This window comes from Molothrus aeneus, chromosome 10 (genome assembly GCF_037042795.1).
Source record: "Molothrus aeneus isolate 106 chromosome 10, BPBGC_Maene_1.0, whole genome shotgun sequence".
Classification (NCBI taxonomy): Eukaryota; Metazoa; Chordata; class Aves; order Passeriformes; family Icteridae; genus Molothrus; species Molothrus aeneus.
The window spans coordinates 2,775,691-2,794,144 of NC_089655.1; the positions used below are offsets into that span (position 1 = coordinate 2,775,691).

The following is an 18,454-nucleotide window of genomic DNA, read 5'->3' on the forward strand; positions in this document are numbered from 1 at the left end:
GAGGCACAGAGGGGAGCACAGAGGGGAGCCTGAGGCACAGAGGGGAGCAGAGAGGGGAACCTGAGGCACAGAGGGGAGCAGAGAGGAGAGCCTGAGGCACAGAGGGGAGCACAGAGGGGAGCAGAGAGGAGCCTGAGGCACAGAGGGGAGCAGAGAGGAGCCTGAGGCACAGAGGGGAGCCTGAGGCGCACAGGGGAGCACAGAGGGGAGCACAGAGGGGAGAGCCTGAGGCACAGAGGGGAGCACAGAGGGGAGCAGAGAGGAGCCTGAGGCACAGAGGGGAGCAGAGAGGGGAACCTGAGGCACAGAGGGGAGCAGAGAGGAGAGCCTGAGGCACAGAGGGGAGCACAGAGGGGAGAGCCTGAGGCACAGAGGGGAGCACAGAGGGGAGCCTGAGGCACAGCCTGGAGCCGCCTGCCCGAGTCCCACGGGACGCCTGGGGTGGGACAGGAACCCGGCTGCCCTCGGAGCTAAGGAAACAAAGGAAATGGAGATGCCTCTGTGCTCCCTCCTGCCAGAGCCCATCCACACCAGCCCCAGGCAGCCAAGGGGGTGCCAACTTCACCTCGCAGTCCTGGAAAAGCTGATGTCTCCCTCAGCAAGCCCAGAGATGTCCAAGGGCTCTGTCCCAGTGCTCTGTCCCACAGAAAAACAGAATGTGTCCAGGAACAGCTCCTCATGCACAGTCACGTGCTGTGAATTACCTGAAGATGCCATCACTTTTTTCAGAGCTGTCACCTGCAATGTTGTTTCTTTTTAACTTTCTTGCTATCTGCTGTAGAAATAATAAATTAAAAAAGAACATGGCATACTTGAAATGCTACTATGCTGTATATTAAAAAAACCAGCCCTAAACACAAAACCAACCCACATAACAGTTTTACTTTTAGAATATTCTAGAAGTCTTTTCAGAGAGATAACCCCTAGGGGTGAGGAGAAGAGAATCAATGCCCTACACAGAACTGACTCCAGGTAAGTTCTTAACCTTTAAAATAAACACGGAAACCCCAAAACAACAAAAGCAAAACACTCTCAACAAAGTAAAACCTACTTTAATTAAATTCATACATCATCCAACATTTCTATGCAGAACAACTGTTTAGTCAAAAAGTAAATATATATGTTTAATCTCTTTCAAATGTCCACAAGAATCAAGAGCTACCAGTGTTCCTTGGAGAACAGGCAGTAGTTAAACCTCTCTTGCTGATGTCCAGGAAAGTTTGTTACATCTTTTAACCAGCAGTCCCCTATTGCACATAACAAGTTTGCTCTCCATTTAAGCACCTAAAAGCCTGGTACCTCACTAAATAAATTAAAACAAATCCAGTTTCTTCAGCAACCATCTTCAACATATATATCTCAGTAAAGCAACATTCCTGCAAGCTTTTAATAAATAGAGAGAGAAGATCAGCAACTGCATTGGTGTTCTGTGGAATGATCTTTCCCCATCAACTCTTGCTTCTCCAACCAGTTGGGGTTTTTGGTATGTATGCTTTAAAAATCACTTTGTGTTGTTTATTTAATGAGAACATCCCTTACATAGGTCAGTACATTTCACAGGGAAGGACTGATCTGAGATAGGAATTGCAGTGTAAGGCTGGAAGGAGCTTCTTGCTGGAACCAAACCAAACTGTGCCTCTCTGGGAGCTGCAGGCAAAGCCCCAGAGGCTGAGTGGGAGACTGTGACCAACGAGGGATTCTCAGGCACGTTTGGAATTGGCCTAACCTTCCTCCTTCTGAAGGGCTTCTTTTGTGTGTTAAGTCAGAGGAACAAAGCTGTGCAACCCTGAACATCTGGATGCTGCATCACATCTGTCAGGTCTCCCCCACCCTTCCTTCAGCAGCAGCACAGACACGAAGCAGCTCCCTGCAGTACAGTGATACCATGGTTGCTATTTACAGTAGAATTAATGCATCTGTGCCAGTAGGGCAGAGGTCATATGAAAAATATACACAATACACTCATTTTTAGCCAGATTAGGATATAAAAAAAAATTACTCTTCAAGTCCTAACTTTAAACGAAGAACAGTTCTACCAGAGGTCTTCAAACCTCCTGAGGATATGTTAGAGCACATTACCCTAACGTATAAAAACAAATATTTACACCTCCATGAAGTACCAAAGAATTTTTAAAAATGCCTAGTAGCTCTCAGCGTGCAAAGTCAGCAGGAACTGATTATCCAGGATGTTCACTAACTGTAGAGACAGTCTTGGAATCAAGCATTCAGAAGCAGAGTGCAAAAGACTCAGGAATTATTTCAGTCCATTTCTTCTCACTGTCGTTTCCTCTCTTGGTTTGGATCATTTCATAGAATCACAGAATGTGCTGAGCTGGAAGGGACCCATCAGGATCAGAGTCCAACTGCTGGCCCTGTGTGGGGCTCCCCAGGAACCTCCCTGTGCCTGAGAGCATTGTCCCAGTGCTTCCTGAAGTTTTGTTGGTCCATACCACAGAAACTCTTTACAAACACTTATCAAGGTAACCTTCAGCTTAGTGCAAATGTGAGCATCTCCTAGGACCTGTAGTCCTTTCTGACAGTGTGAGCCATCCAGTTCACTTTAGTAGTCCAACTTTCCCGCAGAGCTTCATCAAACTTTTGCTTGAACTGTTTTAGTGCTTCTTCCTCACTCTTCCCTAAGGCCAGGGAGTCCTAAGGCAACAGGGAAACAAGGACTGTTAGGAATCTTAAAATGCACAGTGAAAGGCTCCTTCACCTTTCAACACAAGCCACAGTGTGTTTTGTTCTCCTTTGACACTTTTTCTGCTTACTACTCATTGAGCAATACATCAATTGGTGTAAGTAATAAATCTTCCTGGGTTTAAAGATAAAACTGAAAGAGAATGAAGCAAATCATTTTCACCTTTCCAGGTCTGTGCCTGTGCATGAGCCAAGATGTAAAATACCCCTGAGATGACTCCATTTAAGATGCACAGATCCTGAACTCATTCTCTGAGCACTAGGCCTGACTACAGACCTTGTCCTATAGAGCTGAAAAAGAAAACTTCAAGGACTGTGTGGAAATCTTCACAGAAATGAAAAACAATGAAAACTTATTAATCTTGGAATCAAAAAATCACATCCTGGAAAAATGCTGAGTCCTGCTGAGCTGTAGCTCTTACTGTACCTTGAGATACTGGATGTCCTTGACAGAGGTGAGCTCTGGCAGCCCTGCAGTCAGCATCAGTGCAAAGAGGGTAATAAATAGGTTGCCGTGCTTGCGCAGGATCAGGTAGGCTTCCTCACAGTACTGCCGGAACCTGGGCACGGGCAGGGAGCACAACAGGCCAGTCACACACTGCAAAGGCTCTGGGATCACACACTAGCTCTGTATCTGGGATCTGCAATCTGGGACCTGTCTGACAAACACACACTGTGGGACACAGCACAGAGACAGAGATGCCTGCAGAACCTGTTTGTGCATCCCCACAGTGTCCTAGGTTGACTATATGATGCTTTTAGCCCCAGTTGTCTGTTCTGTTTATGCTGAATAATAAGTTTTGCACCTTTAGGACTTGTTCCAGAGAGTGAAGGGGGGAGAGAAGAAGCAGCAGTTTGTTTTCTGCACTCACTCCTCCACACTCCTGCTCCTGGACTGTGCTGTCTGCGGATGGACAGACAGCAGGACAGAGCTGTCCTTTGCTTTAGTTAGTTGTAGCTTGCTGAGGCAAAGAAGTTCCCTGGACTGTGGTTTTTTCCCTTTTCTTTGGAGCTGTTCAAACCTGCTCTGGACTGAACACCCAGCAGAGCACAGGCAGCTCCACCTGTGGCCACCGGGCTGGGCCTGGCCTGTGACATTTCCAGCACTGAGGGACTGATCAGAGACTGAGTGAGCTGAGCTGCAACCTGGGGAGGGACTTCCTCAGTTTGTCATCTCTTTTGGAGCAACAAGGGGTTTTATTGTTTAATATTGTTTAGGTTTTATTGTTTAATAAACAGGTTTTTTCCACTTTTCTCCAAGGAGCTATTTTCTCCCAGACCAGTTGGCAGGAGGGGCCAAATGAATCTGCTTTCCTAGAGGAGCCCCTTTGGGGGTCTCTCCCAAATTTGCCCTGAACCAGGACACACAGACACATCCCATGTCTCCCCAGCGAGCCCTCAGTACAAAACACCACCAGCTGCTCTTCAGAAAGAACAAAAGTGCCAGAGCTCATGGTCCCACCTCCCTGAGAATTCGTTAGGTGAAATGCCCTGATGATCCTATAGGGTGGGCTACAGTGGAACAGCCAAAGCTCTATTGCAATCCCTCCAATCTCTGCCATTTCTAATTCCTTCTGTGGTCAAAACTGAGCCAGCTCCCAGGGCTGGTGGATCAGGAGCACATGGCTCCTCATGGCCAAGCATCCAAGCAGGGCCAGCACAATGAACATGCCCTGATGGACAGGAAGGGCAGGAGGGAGCCTCTTCCTAAGGCAGTGCTTGAACAGCAGCCTGGCAGCCCTGCCTGGAGCCCAGAGCTGCTGCAGGCAGAGCTGAGCCCAGCAGAATCTGCCACCTCCTGCTGTTCTGGTTCTGCAGTCATCTGTGGACATTCCAGCTCAGGGAGAGCAGTAGATAGCCCTGTAAATGCATGCTGGCACACTTCCACACAAGTGCAAATGAGCAAACCAACCCCAGGTAAGTTCTGGTATGCTGGAAGTTATCTCAATTACAAATAGATCAAAATAACACTCACCGACCAAATTTTTCAGTGTTCCCTGTTTTTCCTTGTTGAATGACATGAATGAAATCATAGGTGAGTATGAAAGGTACCCGTTCCCTTTTAATTCCAAACTTGGACTTGAAGTTTCCAAGAATATGCCCAAAATCTATGTGAAAGAGCTAAAAAAAACCAAACCAGAACAACAACAAAAAAAAAACAAGTGAAAAATAATCTCTCCAGTGAAATGTGTCACTTTTCTAATATCTCTACAGGATACAGGTATCAAGAACAGTTAACTCCTAACATGACTCTCCAAAACCTGTGGTTTCAACCCTTTGGGAGAATTTGGTTCTAAACCACTTCAAGATTTAAAGCCAGTAATAACATCCATACACTTCTGAGTGACCACTGCAGCAAAAGATTCTCTCAGGTTGAAGTTGCTGCTGCCACAGACAGCTTGGTGGCAGCACCAGACAAGAATGAGCCCAAGGATGAGCCCACAAGGATCAACATCATCACATCCAAGGCCTTCCCACACAAGGACAGAGGCAAAGGGAGCAGAGCTGAGTTAATCTGAAGGACCCTGTGGCAGCTCCCCATGTTAGAATTGAGGTTAAGGGCATGGCAGCTTTCTTCCAGGAAGTACAAACTTAAAAAGAATACTGTAAATATCTGTAAAGCTCTCAATTTTATAACCCTTGCTGATTTTCTAGAAGAGTAATTTCAATTAAATCAGACAAGTTACATTACAGGGTAACAATTAAGAAAGCAGATGTCTAGGAGCTCCCCCAGGTTCTGAGTGCACAGCATTGTGCTGGTGCTGGGTTCCACTCTGAGCATTTCTGCAGGGCTGAGCTGCACAGACTCACTTCAGGGAAACCACACTGCTCCAAAATGCAGTTCATGGATTTTTAAGGGTGGTCTTTTGCAAGATACCCTAAGACCACTTTTATTCAATGAATCTAAACCACTAGAAAGCCTCTTGGATGTTCTGTAAAAGCTCTGCAGAACAGCCTCTCTCAATACAGAACTGCTGATGGACCAGGCTGTGCTCTGTCCTTCCCCCAGCATTACATTTCCTTTCCTTGAAGCTCTCTCCAACCCTCAGTGAACCACAGACATCAGTTCTAACCATGTGTGCCTTTCCTTTCATCACGGCACCAAAGAAATGACAAGTTCTCAAGAGAACCCTTGCACTCCAAGGTCACCAAAAGCATTCTGCCTACAGAAGGTTTTTTTACCTGCCCATTTTTCCTGACCATGATATTGTCACTGTGTCTGTCACCAATTCCCAGCACATATGTAGCTACACAGTAGCCAGCACAAGACAGAGTAAATTCTTCAATGGCTCGATCCAAGTCCTCTCTGCAACCACAGAGAAAATTGTATTAGTTCACACTGATGGAATTTATTTCATGTTTTGGCCTCAAAAAAGATTTTTACTTGTTTAAACTAGAAGTCCATTAGGATGCTGCAAAACCAGAATTACTTGAGAAAAAAATACTGTAAAGGTAGCTGTGGAGAACAAGCAGTATGGAAGGCAACATCAAGGTTTGAGACCCATGTAGTTTCCTTGGGTTTGTTTGTGCTGCCAAATTTAATATAACTTACTCAACAGCACACAGCCAAAATACTGCAAGTGCCAGGCCCAAGGGTAGCATGAATCTCAGGCAGAATTTGACATGCTAGAAAAACAATTAGCAAGAAACCACACCTTCCTCCAGACTGAAAGAGAAATTTCAGAGGAATTTTGTAGCTCATCCTATAGCTGAGAGAGTAAGTGTAGAAATTACCCTAAATTGTACTCCTTCAGCCAGTTCAGGAGCGCGTCCTTGTTGAAGGCAGCAGCTGCAGCAACGTTGCTGCTGTTTAACTGAATGTCAGCAATGGTTTCTGAGCTAGAAACAGCCTCAATGAGGCCAGAGTGATCTCCAGTTGCCAGACAGCCATAGGGCAATATCCTGCAAGGAAACACAGAATCATGTCAGAACCTAAACCAGCAAAGTGCTTCTTTGATGTATTCAATGTTTGGAGATGGCTGAATGCTCATGTGAACAGTAAACTCTAAAGGGGCAATATACAGGGGTTGTTTGTAAAGGTTAAAGACCAGCAATACATTTAAAACGTTCATTTTTCCTATTTTGTATACAGATGCAAAGAAGAGAAACACTTTAAAAGCCTAATTTTTCCTTTTTACTGGAACCCAGTTTCTTGTAACTTCCCAAGATGAGCCACAGAGGGAGCCCTGTGCTTGCATTTGTGAATTCCTGCCCGGACAGACGCTGACCTGCTCCAGTTCATTACTCATAAATTATTGCTGGAAATGCAAAAGAGGATCTTATCCTTTTCCACCATCTTCCTGCTTCAAAGGAAAATGCTAGAAATCCTTCTTAATATTAACATAAATAATGTTTTCCAGCTCATACTAAACTGAAGCACAGAAACCCAATGGAAAACAGGAATACATCTCTTAACTGGCTTGGTATCTCAGAACACACCTGTGCATTCACACACTCTGACCAGTGAAAATACCTGTTACCATCTCACTGCATTACAGTGAGACACAGTTCAAGATGAAAATCAAGGAGAGGTGTGTATAAATAGGTAAGTGTGTCTTTTCCCAATACATTTCCTCCCTTCAGATGCTTAAAAAGCTGAACAGAATGGCAACACCCCGTGAGATGGGAGCTCAGCAAGGTAAACTTACAGCAAACTTTTCAAAGGCGATGCATCACAAATTGAGGTGTCTGCTCTTGTGCCAGGCAGCTCAGGCCAAGCATATGATCTCAATTGTGGTCATGGTCCATGGGTAAGAGAACGAATACCAACAAAAATCTACACTGCAGCACACAAGGTATAGACCAGCACTCACTGACTTATAGAGCTGTATAAAGCAACTGCAGGACATGAAAACTGAGGTGAAAATTTGATCCATTTTCAAATGAAAATTGATCATGAAAATTGATGTCTGAAGGTACATACATACATATATATATTATTCATAAAGCTTTACTGCTTATGAAACTGTCATTAGTATTTATATATAAAACTATATATATATTTTATATTTATATATATATATATAAAGTTTAATATAAGATATTAAATTTAATAGCTACAAAGCATAACCATGTCTCTTAACTGACAAGCCTATTATCTCAAGCCATGGAAGAAAAATAAATAAAATTCCTTACAAAATTAAACACGTTTTTGCCTTATAGCTATCAGGGAACTGAGCAGTTCTCCACCAAAGGGATAACACAACTGAAGTGGTGCAAATAGTGATGCCTTGGAGGGGCTCCCTAGAACAGAGCCCACACAAGATTTAGAGAATAAAGAGGGTGTTTATTAAAGGTCTTCAACAGCCACACCTTGGGCAGTCACAGCCTCCCAGAGGCTACACCCAAGCTGGACAATGGGCACCAGTTTTTCAGACAATTATAAATTTGGTCCATTTACATATCAGGGGTTAATTCTCCAATTACAGCTTCAGGTACTAAAGTCATTTGCTCCTCTCAATTCACTTTTGTTTGTACTTTCAGGGCCTGAGACAGTAAAGTGTCCTTGAGCTTCAGGCCCAGAGGGATTGTTTTGTCTGACCAAACTGTGAAGACAGTAACTCACACTCTGTATGAAGTTCAGAGTTGTGCACTAATGCAGTACAGGATCTGAAAAATATGAGAGCTAAAATCCTAAGGCATCAGAAACAGTAATGATATAGATTGGGATTCTTCCCTGCTGGCAACAAAGTGCACTGAAAACCAGATTCAGCAGGGTATTTCAAGAGGACTCAACTTCAAAATACAGCAGAAGTGCAGGCTTGGAACGTTCTTCCCGTTTCTGTTGTGAGCCCTGCCCAGTCCCAGCCCTGTCCCCAGAGCAGGGCTCTCCAGGAGCAGGAGGGTGGCTGGGATTGCCCTGGGCACGGGGAAGCTCTGCCCATCCTTATCAGCACGGCCCAAATGGCAGCAGCCAAAGCTGGCCAGGTTAAAGTGCACCCTGGCCTCCTCCCACGGCAGCGCAGCCCAGCGCGCTCGGGCTGAGCCGGGCACACGGCCAACAAGTTCCCCTTCAAAAGCAGGCAATGATGAAAGCCTGCAGCCCCTGGAGGGCTGTGTGCTCACAACTGCAGGAAAAAACATCCTTGTCAGAGAGACAGTTTGACAGGAGTCAAGTGAGGGACAAATCCTCTGGGCCCTTTCCATCTCATCCTGGTCTTTCTGACTTCAGCATCTGTCAGCAGGATATGCTCTCTGCTTTTTAAAGCCATGGACAGATCAATACTGAAATCCTGGGTAGGACAGAAAATTCTCTTCACTCATTTAAAACTGTTCTTTATTTCAAGTGTTTAATTCACCAAACCAGTGCCCTTCCAAACACACACAAAATACTGGTGATTTATCAACACAATCTCTGTAACTTCAGGTCCAATAGTTTAAAAATGATGGCATGTTAAAGAGTTGTAACAAATATATTTTCCAGTATGCGTGTGAACTCTGATTTCACTCATACACAGCCATGTAACCTCAGATCTCACACATGTAAGGGAGACAAAAAAGAGAGCCCACTATATACAGGCACTGAAACAAAAAAGTGTTTTGAAGAATGTGCTGCATCTGGTCAAAAAGTAACCAAACATTAAATACTTCTATGACAATTTACCACAGCAAAGGCAACTTGGCATAGATCAAACTCCTCAAATTCATTATTTTCTGTTGCTGTTGCTTTACTAGTTTCTCCACTAACACAACTTTGATGCTACAAAAGAGCTAAAGCAGCCCAAACACTTTCTAACACAAGGATTTTCCTGAGAGGTGCAGCACCACAGACCCCACAGCATCCTTGGGAAGACAGATGTTGTGCTCCTCTGCTGTGCCATGTATTTATAACAGGCCATCTACTTCCTGCTCAGTGTTCAGGTACAAGTTTGTCTTAGAAATTAGGGTGTGGGGATTAATTAAAAAATACACTTTTTGCTTTGTTCATTTCTCTCTGCTACTTGGATGATGTTTGAGATAGACTGACAAAGGCAGAGTCCTCTCAGTGTCAGTGTTTGTCTCGGTGCTGGTCCTGTTCTGGGAAGCAGATCCACCCTACACCCCAGGCTTTCCTCACTGTGCCCACACAGGGAGAGCCCAGGATGAAGGACTTACAGGAGCACATGGTGCCATCCTCCTGCTCACAAATGTCCCCTCTGATACACCCCTTGCCCTGTTTGGCAGCCACAAGACAAATTAGTTGGCAGTTAAACAAACAAGCAAACATTTCTCCTCCTTCAGCTCTCAAAGTCAATATGTATTTGGCATTTCTCTCTAGAGCCGAGAAATCCCACCAGGAATAAAGTGCCTGCTTTAGACACAGACTGAGCTTAGCTTTCATTTTCCATCACTGCTAGAGAACTGAGTGTGGACTGCAGTGCAATTAGAGGGGAACTGATCCTGTCCCCAGCTCAGTGGTGCACTGGCTGCCATTTGATCCATGCCTCATGGAAACTGGACAATCTGCTTGTGGCAAAACATCACTGATGGGGAGTGGCAGCAGCCAGAGCTGCTCTGACACTGCTGCCATGGGTGAAGCCCTGCTTTTACTTGGATGGAGTTACCAGACTCTCCACAGTGGAAAAAAGTTGAAAAGTGCAAAATCCATTGTGCATCCACAAATGGAAACAACTTCAGGGAAACTAAGGATGATGACACAGGGCAACAAGCAAGAACTGCACTCTTTGGTATGGCCATGTTGCACTGTGTTTTTCAGGAAAGCAGCTCTTTGACACTACTTTTTCAGCTGAGACCATGCTTCTCACCCAAGCAAAAATTAACCACTGACTCCTGACTCACAAACATGGCAAAGAACTCACTCCACCACTGCTGGCTCATGGATTCTCGAGTTGTCTCTTCTTGAGAGAGATGCAGGCTACAAACACAGAGATGCCAAAGCCTCACCTGGCTGTGCCCTCATGCTCTGGGTGTTCTGAGTGCTGTTTTGGCCAGTTCTGTTCTCAAGGAAGGTCATTTCAGAGCCTTCTCTTGGCAAGTGCCCGATGAATCTCTTTGACAGACACTGAACTGTAACCCTGCCTCAATCCCAGGATTTTATTTCATAATGGTAACTATGACAGGATGAATGGAAGGAAGATGCTCCCAGTTAAGCAAACAAATTGAAGAGGCCAAATATAGAACTTCAATTCTCACTAGGAACTTCCCCTTTCTACTTTTTTTTCTTCGCAGAGTTTTAAGAAAAATCTTGGACATCAGAGCTACTTTTTTGTTTTCCTTTGTTGTGTTTTTTTTAAAAAAAAGGCTTAGTCAGGAAAAGCATATTTGATGACTCTCATCACTATTCCTGTTTGCTAGGCATGGTGTGTGGCCCAGGCTGGAACCACAAACAGCTTCTGGGAAGGCAGCTACTGAGGAATGCCTCATCTGGGATTCCACAGCTGCCTGAGGCTGTCCTTGCCCCCAAATGCTGGATCAGCCTCCCCAAAGTCAATTTATAATGACATAAATGACCTAAGGGTTCTTCAAGTCAGTGTTCAACTTCACACACACTCAACCATCTCATCACAACTATACCTTTCCAGAAACAATTTGTAATTCACATTTCCACCTTTCCTTAAGCATTCTAAGCAACAAGTTGATAATTTTACTTACCTGTGCTGATGTTATGTGCCTTATGTAGTTCCCACTACTATACTTGAACCATGAAAATTTTAAAACAGCTCCAAGAATCTAAATTAAGTACTTCAGGCAATATTTAAATATAAGTACTTCAAGATTTGTAAACAAAACTTAAACAGAGAATATTACAGGTCTTGAAACAGGCATACAAAATTTAATTTATGGCTAAAAATGGTTTCTAATAATATGATACCCAGTACCTTCCTTAGGACTACTTTCCTAAAGTGCAATTAGAATTTGTGAATTATGTTACCTAAACCTAGTTCATAAATTTGGGTGGAAAAGCTTCCCATGTACTAGAGGGTTGTGTGATAACACTGAGCAATGACTGATACTGTTGCTCTTAGGAATACTCCAGTATTCATTCAAAGAAATCACGTTAACCCTACCAAAGATACATAAGCAAGAAAGCTACTTTGCAAAAGACTTTGGAAGATACAAAGATATTTCTGGCTGGAAAAATGCAACAAGAGCAAGTGACTTCAGAGTTGCAGATGTCCCAGTGGCTCTAAGTGCTGGTGTGAGCAGCAATGAGAGCTCTGCTCCCAGCAGGAAGGAGCAGAGGTAACACAGCCTGCTCACCTTGGCCATGACAGCTGGAACCTGTGGAAAGCCTGACAGATGTGCAGAGAAAGGACAGTGGGGAAGGTGCTAAAAGCAGGAAAGCTTTATTTCTCAAAGCAGCCCCTCCACCCAAAGCAGGCAGCCCTCAGGAGCTCCTTACCGGAGATCCAGGCCAGCCTCTTTCCACAGAACGTCCATCAAGCGCAGAATCTGCAGCGTCAGCATGTCCTGCCGGAGATCTGCAACGAGAGGGGACACCACTGTTCAGCTCCTCGCACTTCCTCCACATCCCTGCAGAAAAAGGGACCTAAAATACTCAGCCTAAGGGTTGAAGTGGTATTAATCATAATTACATCCTGACTGGCAGTGTCCATGCTTTGAAACTCAGTCAGAAGATGCTTAATTTGTTTACTGATGTCGGTGTAATCCATGTTTACATGATGGCAATACAGAAGAAAAACAAATAACTCAAGGGCAAACATGCCAGTGGAAAAGGAAAAAGAAAACATGAAAGTTTCTAGCATTGCTTACCATCACCATTTTTAAAGATGATCCCTACAAGATCTCCTCCAAACATTTTGTTGTTGTACACTATCCAGAGAGGCTTCATTTTAGAATCCATATATCTACACTTCTCAACACTGGAAGAAAACATGACAGAAGTCTTAGTCAAACAGGAATAATTCACCTGAAAAGATCTAAACATGGTTCAGAACATAAGAGAACAGGTAGACTTCCAGTCTGGAAGTTCCTAAATGCTCTGTCCTCTTTCATTCTGCTGCTATGTCATGTGCACCCACCAAGCTATGAATGCATTTGTTACACGTGGATGTATTTGATACTGACTGGTGAATGTATCTCTACTTCTTAAATCAAGCACCCTCATTTTCAGAGAAAATAGTTTTCTTTATATCCTTTCCCATGAATGTTTAGACTTTATATTTAAGTGCTGTGGAAAGTTTTAGTGGCCTTTGTGCTTATTGTTAAAAACAGAAGTCAAGAATGCAGTCAAATTCACTTTTAGGCTTACATTTAAATATGTGTAGCCATGGTAATGCATTGACTAAGACAGTATTAAGTTCCATGGTGGATCACAAGTGTCTTCTAATTTAACTGATGCTTTAACCTCAGAAGATGCCCAGCAGAGCTTCTGTCACTACAGGACAACTTCCCTGTGGCAGCACGTGCTGAACAACGCAGCCAGAGAAGTTCAGACACAAATGTGTTCCTGCTCTGCTGTTTCCATGCAAAGCTATGGTGAAATTGTGCTCATTCTCTACTTACTGCAGCTCTGAGAGTATCACAGAAGGATTCAGAGGAGACTGGAGGTCAGAAAGAGCTTCTCTGTAAGCATTTTGTTTCAAACATGTATGCATTGCATCTTTGCCTTTTGCTTTGCTTTGCTTCATGGCATTCAGCTTAATTAGACTATTTAAAGTCTTCATTTTATTGAGGGCTTCCACCTGAAAGAGATATTTTATCATTAAGAGTTACTGCTTTGATTTGAAATGTAAGATAATGTGAAATCCCATTTCACAACAAAACCAAGTATTAAATAATTCTACAACTTTTTAAAAATAGAAATAATGGATGGAAATTAAGTTGCCCATGCTTCAGAAATACCATTTTCATGACTGAGAGGGACATTGATGAGATGAAAGCTCCTAAGCTTTGAGTCACTTTTAAAAGCATGACTTAACATTCCCAAAAAAATGAATGAGGCATTTTAATGTATGACACATTAACACAAATTCCTTCTTCAAAGTACAATTTTTAGCTCCTTATTTCAACAAAGCACATAACATAGGTGCCCCCTAGACATGCAGAAGTAACAGAAATACTGATTATTTCATACTCTAACAAACTCAGACATTGTTGGAGATGAGCTGTGGATGCAGATACTTCATTGTTCACATTAAGTTGAATCCAGCAAGGAATGGCCCTGTGACCACTTGCAGACAATTCTCACACAACAAAGTCTTAGAAGTGTGTCATTAAAATCCTGCTGAAGTCAGGCAGAACACAAAAGCTTTAATTGGCTAAGGTGTTTAAAATCATAGCATCTCAACTAAGCTAAGTTTTTACCTTAGAAGTGTCTAAAAAGTCAAGGCAATTATTTGCAATAATATAGGTGGGCTAAACTCCTTGTTTCCCTTCTGTTTTGCAAAGTTTTTTACTGTTCCAAAATCTCTAAGGAAATTGGTGATGTAAATGTGTAACACTGACAGAGCAGAGTCCTTTGACAAACCTAGACAGCACATACAGCAAATCCAACTTCTACATCTAAGCAACTTTTTGACCAAATAGCTCTTCTAACAATCAGCTGTAAGATGCTGAGCAATACACAGATTCTGTACAAACAGCAGCAATGTAACAATTATGAAAGCTCTTTTCTATACAAGGAAGCTTCAGGCTGACTTACAAGGTGCTGAGTCAAAACTCACCCCTCCCACAGCCAGGCAGGATGCTGTGGAAATTGGATGGAGTTTGATTCTAAAACTGGGCAGTGGAGAGCTGCCAGGTCAGCCATCTGTCAAAACCAAAAGGGCTCTGCTTTTCCACTATTCTAGGAGCTGTACAAACATCAGTGACAAGGGAACAAAATGGAACCTGTGTTGTACAAACAGGAACTTTTTGAAGTATTTCTACTTTGAATTTCTTCCGTGTTTGCACAGTTGGGAATTTTTTTGCCCCTTCTTTGATTGTACTGACATTTGCTTCCTGTAAAGTGCACAAAAACTTTACTGACCTTACATCTATTGCTTAAAGCATTTCACCACCTACTCTTTTTATGATTTTGACAATGCTAACGAGCACACATGGAAGAGATGGTCTTCTCCACGTCCTGTGAGCCGCAGCAATAAAGAGCACAACAGAACATCCCTGTTCCAAATGCTCCCAAAGCAGTTTCAATGCAGACAAACACCACCATCACTCACTCATCCACTGTGTGGATCTCTGAGGCCTGATACTGTAGATACTTTCACTCCAAAGAGAGATGAATTTTCAAATATTTTTAAGATCACAATCTAAATTAACTCACTAAAACCACATTAGAGACTTCAAACATGATTTGTGAGTGTCCCTTAATGATCTGCTGATATAATTATTAGTGCTTTCAAAAGCAAACCTCTAGTACTTATTAGGGTATTTAAAAGCAAACATATCTCTCCTTTGTTCCCTCTTTTTGTGTGTGTGTAAATGAAAGACCTATATTAACACTAAAATGAGTATTTGGGTAATTTGCAACACCTTTTAACAAAAGCAAAAGCTGCAGGAAGTAGTCCTGAAGTTATCTAGGTAAAATGTAGAACAAGCCACCCTTACAGGGAGAAAAACTTGAAATGCACGGAAGCTCTTCTTCAGTTAATCCAGAGTTTCTTGTGTCCAGGAATACACAGGCAGTGCTGAAGGCGTCTCACATGTCTTAGAGCACTTTAAAACCAGCTCCCTGAGGCCCCACAGCCCTGGCTGCCTTCTGTGCCATGGAGGCTGCTCCATCACTCGGCCCTTTTAATTCCCTGTCTCACTCACGCCTCCTTCTCCTCCACACTGCCCAACTTTGTCAAGGCAGCCATTACCCTCCCCACCCAGGAGCAATGGAGTGAGGACGGGAGTTCCAGGCTTGGCTGGGTCAGGATGACAGGAAGGGAAGGGCAGTGCCTACCTGTTTAGCCAGCACCTTCATGTGAGCCACGCTGCCCCTGCAGTAAGCCTCCAGGATGAGCCCAAACTGCACCGACACGGCGGGGATGTGAACCTCCGACCTGCCGGGGAAAAGCTGCTCAGCAGAGCACAGCACCCACACAACTGCATCCTCCCAGCCACTCAAACACCCAGAGCAAACACAAACCCCAGAACAAACAGTGAAACACCTCATGGGCACATCAAACACTAAAACACCTCATGGGCACGTAGCTGAAACTAGCCAGGTTTCCTTGTTGTCATGATAGCACAAAGGTTCTATTGTCATTACATTGCAAGGGTTCCACATTGCTAGAGTTTCACACCTCCTTGATGTTCCTTGTAGACAGCTCCTCTAAGCACTGACTCTTTCTTCTTCTCACAGCCACCAACTGACTGCAGTTCCTCTCAACCACCCAATCCACTCTGTTATAACACCCTTCTTATTATCAGCTATAGCTGTGGCCTGTTATAGTCAGGCCTGCTCCTAATCTTTAATAATTAACCCAGCTGCAACTCTTTTAGGGGGTAAGATTACTTTCTATACTACCTTTATTTACTTGTATTCTATCCCCCTACACTTCCTAGGAGATGCTAGAAGGCCTCTGTGCTGGAGACAACAAGGACAGGCCAGTTTGGATGCAGGATCCTTGTTTCCAGCCCAGGACTGCTCTGGGGGCAGCAGGGCTCATGCCAAGAGGTGGTGACTGAATATCTGCTTCAGGACCCCCTTTTGTTCAGAGCAGCTCTGAGAAGTCACTGAAGGGCTGACTTTAAACCACACATTCTCCAACCTTTGTAAGGGAAATGCCCAATTTGCCTGAAGGAGAACACTTTGAAACAAACCACTGAACTTTGTATCAGAGCCAATTATCCTCCAAAACAATTTCATGTAACACTTGCTCTTTTTAGCTAGAAATACTAAAATTAATTGTGTTCTAAAGACAGAATCAACCTATCCAGCCTATTCCAGTCCATTCTAAAAGGCTTTTGCCATTTATGAAACTGCTCATCAAACGTAGCAAGAATACACAGAACAGCTTTTACTTTCTGTTAGGCTTGCAACAATAATAATTTTTCCCAACTGTGAGGTATAAATATTGTGCTTTTACTGCACCCACAGCCAAAACAAACACTAAGGGTATTGACAAATCTAACTCATCAGGTAGTCAGAGCTAAATGCAGTTTGGAATAGTTTCATCCAAGGGTAGATTACAGACCACTCTAATTTATTTTTAATGAGAGGTCTGATCCATAGATGCCAAAAATAAATAAATGGAGTTGTGGGCATTATGATAATGGCTCATTTAGAAAAATCCTCAAGAGATCATATTTGAAAGCCCAATCAGGCTCAACAGTTTCAGAAAGATGAAAGGAAAATCTCCTACCTCAGGTGCCAGAACAACATCTGTCCTATTCTGCGATTGCCGAGTGCTCTTTCCAGAAGAAACCTGGAGAGTGCACAATCCAGAAAAGGCTCATACTTCAGGACTTGCACAAGTTGGAGAAGATACTGAGAGAGCTCTTCATCACTAGAATGAGGTACATAAGAGCAGTTAGTAAGAGAGGAGCTAGATTAGTGGTATTTCAGAAATTCAGGTGCGTGTGACAAACAAAAGAATTACAGGGTTTGGTTCAATACCAAGAGAGCCTCCCAGTTTTTCCATCACACAGAGCTTAGTGTAACTTCCAGATGGAAGTCATTCCAGATGCATTCTTAGGATAGAATTCTAAGCAGCCAAATTCCTTGTTTGGATTTGAAAGGAGTCAAAATAATTTTATTTTTTTACCCCCAATGTCTATCCTTGACCATTAGAAATTACTCACTAAACTATCCACCACAGAGAATTCAGAATTCAAGGACAGGAAATGTGCAGTAATGATAATGTTACACAAGTCCTGCCCTAGGTTACAGAGGAAAGCAAATGAAATGCAATAATGGAAGAACTGCAGAGAATGAAGAACTCTGTAAATCAAAACCAAATCAGTAATTCTCTGGTTATTTCTTGCATGCTGCAGCTCCCATTCCTATGAAATGGTACAGCAGAGTGGAGGTGGCTGGGTGCCAGGTGTTACAGTACTTGACTCAGGAATATTCTCCCTTTGTTATTAAAACTCAGAGTTTCTCACTCCCCTTGCCCAAGAAAGGGATGAACACCCAGTCCTCTCTGGGACAAAGGTGCACTGGTGTTCTCTTGCAACATGGAAAATAATCCGAATTTCCTACAAGGTGTCAGAATAAGGTGGTTTTATTTAGCCACCAGTGAGCCTACCCAGCAATCAGACTGCTTTATTTGGCCACCCATTCATGGCAAGCAGTGCATTCAGCTCTTCCATCTTGGGGTTCTTTTGTCCTGTGAGCAAAAAGAATGAAGTCTGGTACCCCAGAAAGCCTCACCTACCTCATCTGCCTCAAACAGCCCACTGCATATTCCCTGACATACTGGTCAGGGTAGTTGAAATCCAGCAGCTCCAAAGCCTCCCTGGGCAGCAGCTTGGGCCAGATCTGCAGGAGGGCCTGGAGCTGTTCCAAAAAAAAAGGTGACAGGTAAGGACACAGGTGGGGCACACTGCTCATAAAGGCACTCAAATGAACAGAAGATGGTGACCAGCTGCCATGGGATGGGGGGTGTAAAAAGGAGAGAAATAATTTGGGGTAACTGGGCCCACTTTTGATTATGTGTCTTACTCTTTAAAATGATGCAGATGATTTTTAGTCTGAAAAACCCATTTCTTCACATGTAGACACAATGCACAGTAAATGAAAATTAGGCAACACCTGATATGTGTGGCTTAAAAACAACCATTCAATAAAAATAAGAGGTTTTGTAAGCTCTCATAAATATATAACCATTTTGCTAACAGTGAAAGTTTTCTACTAAGGATT

General features: G+C 43.4%; 1 protein-coding gene across 2 annotated transcripts in view; it reads right to left on the bottom strand.

Annotated features, from left to right (window-relative positions):
- Positions 1-1,032: 1,032 nt before the first annotated feature.
- Positions 1,033-18,454, bottom strand: part of PIK3CB (phosphatidylinositol-4,5-bisphosphate 3-kinase catalytic subunit beta) — a 72,196-nt gene continuing 54,774 nt past the window's right edge. For both annotated transcript variants that reach the window (XM_066556381.1, XM_066556382.1), the window contains exons 14-24: positions 17,970-18,091; positions 16,956-17,099; positions 15,551-15,650; positions 13,168-13,346; positions 12,415-12,524; positions 12,044-12,122; positions 6,436-6,603; positions 5,884-6,007; positions 4,676-4,821; positions 3,128-3,260; positions 1,033-2,652 (exon numbers count right to left, since the gene is read on the bottom strand). In XM_066556381.1, the coding sequence (XP_066412478.1) occupies positions 2,515-2,652; positions 3,128-3,260; positions 4,676-4,821; positions 5,884-6,007; positions 6,436-6,603; positions 12,044-12,122; positions 12,415-12,524; positions 13,168-13,346; positions 15,551-15,650; positions 16,956-17,099; positions 17,970-18,091 (1,443 nt within the window). In that variant the 3' untranslated portion in view covers positions 1,033-2,514. The remainder of the gene's footprint in view (positions 2,653-3,127; positions 3,261-4,675; positions 4,822-5,883; positions 6,008-6,435; positions 6,604-12,043; positions 12,123-12,414; positions 12,525-13,167; positions 13,347-15,550; positions 15,651-16,955; positions 17,100-17,969; positions 18,092-18,454) is intronic.